Source organism: Chrysochloris asiatica, unplaced genomic scaffold (genome assembly GCF_000296735.1).
Source record: "Chrysochloris asiatica unplaced genomic scaffold, ChrAsi1.0 scaffold00026, whole genome shotgun sequence".
Classification (NCBI taxonomy): Eukaryota; Metazoa; Chordata; class Mammalia; order Afrosoricida; family Chrysochloridae; genus Chrysochloris; species Chrysochloris asiatica.
This window is the reverse complement of record NW_006408544.1, coordinates 2669027-2675251: the sequence shown is the minus strand read 5'-3', so window position 1 is coordinate 2675251 and position 6225 is coordinate 2669027. Positions and strand designations below refer to the sequence as shown.

The following is a 6225-nucleotide window of genomic DNA, read 5'->3' as shown; positions in this document are numbered from 1 at the left end:
AAGCAGTTCATCACTCCTTCTTCCTAGTCTGTCTTCATCTGGAAGCTCATCTGAAACCTGTCCACCATGGGTGACCCTGCTGGTTATTTAAAATACCAGTGGCATAGCTTTCAGAATCACAGTAACTCACAAGCTACCACAGTATGACAAACTGACAGACGAGTGGTGGTCTCAATGATTACAATCCCATTAATGTTACATCATGTATCCCACTTCCTCCTTGTTTTTCTTGTTTCCCAACCCTTCTGAATTTTGTCCTTGGATAAATGCTGCCCTTTTGATCTTGAGTGGTTAACCATTCTATGGTGTGCTTCCCTCACTAGTTTTGTTGTCCCTCTTATATACCTATTGTTTGGCTGAAAATTGAGCCACGGGGGTAAGTGCTGTTCCAGAGCTGGAAAGGTAACCAAGGGACATAGTTTCTGGACTCCACCAATCTTTATCTGACCAGTAATCCTGGCCTTTTTTTTTTTTTTTTTTAGTTTTGTTCCACATTTTCTCCCACTTTATCTTAGACATTCTAATGTGATCCCTTTCAGAACAGTTGGTAGTGGTAACCAGGCATCATTTAATTCTTTTGGTCTCATTATTATGGATACTGGTATTCCCATGGTCCATCAGTCCATTGAACTTACTGTTTCCAGGCATCTTCAACTTTCATCACCCTTCTTTCTTCCAGATGGGGAGAGACCAAAAGTTGCACCTTAGATGCAATATTGAAGGATTCTATGGAAACAATATTGAATGACTGAGGAAGCATCAAAGGAGATGAAAGGAATCCACAGAACTTTATAATCATTTATTATTCCTTATTAATCACTCTATTCATACCCTTACTGGCCTAGTATCTAATTTCTCCTTCTGTTCCCCAGTTCTTCTCTGTCATTTAAACCCCAGCACCAGAATCAGCAGCTCCCTCCCAATACCCCCAACCTTGTATTGGGAACATCACCTATCTGATAGTTCTCTAAAAGGGCGGTTGTTTATTCTTACCCTTGGCCTATAAATTCCCGGACAGTTTCATCCCTAATAACCATTTTTCCCCCTTTCCTAAAGTCACACCCACAAGGTAATGTTGTTGTTGTTAAGTGCCATTGAATTGGTTCTGACTAATAGTGACCCTCTATAGGTTTTCTGAGGAGCTGGTGGGTTTGAACTGTCGGCTTTGGGATTAGCAGTCCAGTGCTTATAATACAGCACCAACCAGACCTTACAAGGCAGCTTTTCATTTCTAAAATGGCATCACTTCCTCAAATAGGATAAAAGCATTCTCATTGCACTTAGATCCATTTTGAGTGTGTTTTTACATATGACATGAGGTATGGGTTTAACTTCTCCTTTTGCATTGCATTTAGATAAAATAAATTCTTCTTATTGGGCTATCTAGGATCTGGCCTTTGACTATCTCTCCAGTGTTATCTCCACCTCTCCTGCTTACTTTATTATGACCTCATGAGTCTTCTTCCAGTTTTTCAAGCATAAAAGTTCTTTTCTGATTTGTGATCTTTATCCTGAGGTCCTAATATCAAGAGGTTGCATGAAATGCCCTGCTCTTGGCTGTTTGCAATGCTTGGTCTTTATGTCTTTATTCACACTATACAAGTGTGAACAGGTGTCAGCTCAATCTCAGTTCCTCACTTGGGCCTTACTGGTCCTAACTTGAATAGTAGGTTTCTCTCCTCATTTTCTTTATTCAAGAACTTTGTTTGTTTCTCTCAGAGTTCTGCAACCTTATTTGTTATATTTCAATCTATCAGAGTAGTGAATTGAAGTAGGGTTATATGTAATCTGGATATCTGTGTTTGACACCCACTGAGAGAACCTCACTCCCATAAGGTCTTTAGGTGCCACAGGTCAGCATGACATCTTGGTTAGGGTTATTACAATTTTATGACTATAAATCACTCCACTTATTTCTCTTTGTTTCCACAGGGTCTTGTATAGATGGATCATAGTGGATGCTCTAAAATACAAGAATTAAATTGGCTCATCACAAGGCCTCTGGACCAATAATGAGCGCTGTAAGAAATGTGGATATCTGTTCTAACTCAGAGAACCCATGTAAATATTCCCAAAGAATCCCATATGTCATTTTGGTCCCTTGAAAGAATAAGCGTCACTGATATGTGTGCAGCCCACCACCCCATTATGATTTTCTTATTCTTCTTAGGGTTCACTGATGACCATCACACATGGATTGATTTTGAGTTTCATGCACAAAACCTACTCTGTCGACAGTGGTATAGAATTTAAGTCAAAAGATGCCTGAGAGACCATTAAATTCAAGTTGTTCATTTTATAAATAAGTAAAATGAAGTCCACAGAAGTAAATTTTCCAAAGTCACACAACAAGCTAGTAAGGTTGGAACGAGAGTCCAGGTCATGTTTTCAAGTCCTATACCCCTTGCAATAATGCTGCGGAATATATCACATGATTTCAAGAACCACATTGGTTCCTTGACCAAGTTAGGTCCAGGGACTATAGTGGTTCCATATACCATTGAATTACTTTTCAGATATTTTCTATTTAAATTTAGCATTCCAATTGTTCAGATTCCACTTTAGCCTTTTACTGTTTTCTTTTATCATACCATGTCAATTAAGTTTACCAAGTTTCATGTTGTATACATGCATTTATTGTTTTGTGGCACTTTGGGTTAAAGCGCCAGACTGCAAAGCCATTTGAACTGCAAGGTTGGTGATTCAAACTCACCAGCTGCTCCTTGGAAACCCTATCCAGGGTCGCTATGGGTTGGAACCGACTTGACGGCCCTTAACAACAACAACAACATACAATAAACACTGGACTGTGAACCACAAGTTCTGTGGTGTGAGCCCACAAGCCACTCCTTGGGAGAAAGATGAGGGTTCTGCTCCCATGAAGATATAAAGCCTTGGAAACCTATACAGACAGGGTCACTATGAGTTGGGACCAACTTGATGGCACTTAATAACAAACAACAATGTCATTATGGTCAATTGAATTATTAACCCATAGTTTGATGCCTGCCCTATAGAAGGGTTGTACATTCCTATTCATTGCCATGTGACTTGCACTAATTCTATGTGGAAAGAAAATATTTCCTATGCCTTTCCATCAGACTTGACTAGGTGGCTTACTTTAGTCAATACAATGTGAACAAAGAAATATGAGTCACTTATAAGTAGAAGTTTTAAAAGTCATCATTTATTTTAGCTGTTTTTCCCCCTTCCAGCTGTCATAGAATGGCATGTTCCAGGTGAGGGTCTTTCTACAGTTTGGATCTGAAACTACAGAAGGTTACAACTAATGAACAATTTATATGGAACATGAACAATACACAAATTTTTGTTGCTGTAAACCACTGAGATTATGGAGTAGTTTGTTATTGCATCATAATTGACCAAGTTGACCATTACAGCATGATGCTTCCATGGACCTCATTTATTCCACTGGATTTGTACAATGTTTAAACGTACAATGTTGGTTGAAGACATGACAGATACTAACCCCTTCCTAATCATAGAACATTCTATCCAAGGCCTCTTCTGTATCCCATTTCACAAGGCCACCCTCCCTCGTCCCATCACCTTGAGAAAAGCCCCTTTGATGTCCTTGTTCCTCAGACTATAGACAACAGGGTTGAGCAAAGCTGTGAGGACATTGTAAAAGAGGGCAATCTGCTTGTCACGTTCAGGGGAAAAGCTGGAATTAGGTCTTAGATAAATGTAGGTGGCTGGAGCATAGAAGCATGTAGCCACAGTTAGGTGGGAAGCACAGGTGGAGAAAGCCTTGCATCGGCCGCTGGTGGTCTTGATCTTGAGAATGGCCAGAACAATACGGACATAAGAGGCCAGTATGAGGCAACTTGGAGTAACATTCACAAACACACTCATGACCAGATCCACTATCTCAATGAGGTGGGTATCCATGCATGCCAAGGTTCGTACTGTGGGACCTTCACAGAAGTAGTGGTTGACAATATTGGGCCCACAGTAGGGTAGCCTCATAGTGAGGAAGGTGTGAATCAAAGAGGAGATGAAACCAAAGGCCCAGGTCCCAGCTGCTAGTCTTGTGCACATTCCCCAGCTGAGGATAACAGTATAACGCAGTGGATAGCAAATGGCCACATATCGGTCATAGGCCATAACAACAAAGAAAACACACTCCGTCAGGCTGAGGGCACCAAACACATACATCTGCACCCAACAGCGAGCAAAAGAGATGCTTTGAGAGTGAGCAAGAAGGTGCACCAGCATCTGGGGTATGGTGGTAGTAACATAGCTTATATCAAGTAGGGAGAGGATACAGAGAAAGAAGTACATAGGAGTGTGGAGATGTGAATCTAGGCAGATCAGAGTGATAATGAGCCCATTGCCCAGGATTGAACTCAGGTACAGGAGAAGGAAGGCAATGAAGAGGATCCTGTTGGAGATGGGGTCACTGAAGAAGCCAAGCAGGATAAATTCAGAGACCCAACTTTGGTTCTGTTCTGGAGCTATCCACATGGTGAGGCCTATAAGAGAATTACATTCATATAAGTGGTGCTGCAGGATAAGAACTGGATGGCTAACTATAGGTCAGTGGTTCAAACCCACCAGCTGCTCCTCAGAAACCCTATACAGGATCTCTATGAGTCAAAACAGACTGGACAGCACTTAACAGCAACAAATGGCCCGAAGTATAGTACCTGGTAAGAATATATGTTGTGGTGGCAGACAGACTAGGACTTTAAATCTGACCTCACTACTCATCTGCTGTGTAATCTTGAGCAAATTATTTAACCACTTTGAGTCTTTGTCTCCTCATGTGTAATATGTAGCTAATAATACTCATATCTCAGCATTTTTATAAGGAGAAGAGTCAATGTATATGAAGTATATAATACAATGCCTTAAAACAATAAGCGGTATGAAAAACGTTGATATGCAACTTCTCCAGTCTCATTCCAAACTCTTCAGCAGACAAAGAGATCATTCAGATGTTCAGCACCAATCCATTTACAGGACATTAGCTCTAACCCCCAAACCTCCGGGGTCCTCCTAATGTTATTTGTCTGGATGTGCCCAAATAAATGGTTACATGTCTCTCTTCTCATCACACAGAGACATTTTTAATCATCATGTCTCTTTCCTACTGAGTCATGAGGTTTCAGAATCTTTAACATGACACAATAGTCAACTGCTCCCAGTTCGGATAAACTGGCACTCAAGTTCAATTATTTACCCTATTTTAAAGATGTGTAAATCAAGAATTGTATCTTTCAGGGCTGATTAATAAGAATATCTGTCTATATGACTCTATCTTTCTAGACACACATGAACACTTCATCAGGTGTCTATGAGACCAAATCATAAAGATATGGAATAGCAAAGACCATGTTATTTAGTTCTAACAACACTTTATCTCTCATCATTCCTTCCATATGCCAACATCCTAGTTGCTTCCTCTCATATGTCAATGGCTTTGACACCTAGATCCTAGTGTTCCGTTCTGTCTCTAGACTTGCCATTTTCCAAAATAACTTCAATGATGCCCATGTTGATGACTCATTATTCCACAACTTGACCTCTCATTTTCATGACTTCTATCCGATGACCTGTGTTTCACATCCCTTTGACCTCCCTCTCTCATGTACATATGCTAGACTTTGCCATCATAAATCCATTCATCTCACTTTCTGACTTTATTCTTTTACATCTCCACCTGTAGCCCTTCATTACTCCCATTACACTTATGCTTTTTAGTTAGTTCGTTTTGGACCCACCATGGTACTGACAGTTGAGGAAGTCTCATTTGACTATTCATGGCGCACCATTAGGCTGGACTCTTTTTTATTTTATTTCATTTAACTTTTTCTTTCCATTTCAACTCTCATTACCTCTACCAAGATAACCACTCTGATAATTTCTTGGTTTATGTCCTCAAATATGTATGTGTCTTTGTAGAACACATTTCAAGGTGTATGTGTTTTTAATTTATGTAAATACTTTTGTGTGATAAATTTTATTCTACTGTCACTTTTTTTATATTTGGCATCTATTCATGTCACTGTCCCTACTTCTAATTCAGTGTCATAGTTCTATTTAGTCAAATATATTATATTTTATTCCTTTATAGAGTTTAAATGTTTTCTCTGCAAAAATTTTCTTTATTTTTTGTTAGGTTAGTTATTATATAAGATCATGTTTATTATCATTGTAAATAGCATCCTATTTTTAATACAAGTTATAACTACTTTAGAG

General features: G+C 39.4%; 1 protein-coding gene across 1 annotated transcript; it reads right to left on the bottom strand.

The window, feature by feature from the left end:
* Nucleotides 1-3540: 3540 nt before the first annotated feature.
* On the bottom strand, nucleotides 3541-4488 carry LOC102814666 (olfactory receptor 2A12-like). The gene has a single exon (XM_006839834.1). The coding sequence runs from the start codon at nucleotides 4486-4488 to the stop codon at nucleotides 3541-3543; it is 948 nt and encodes a 315-aa protein (XP_006839897.1).
* Nucleotides 4489-6225: the final 1737 nt, after the last annotated feature.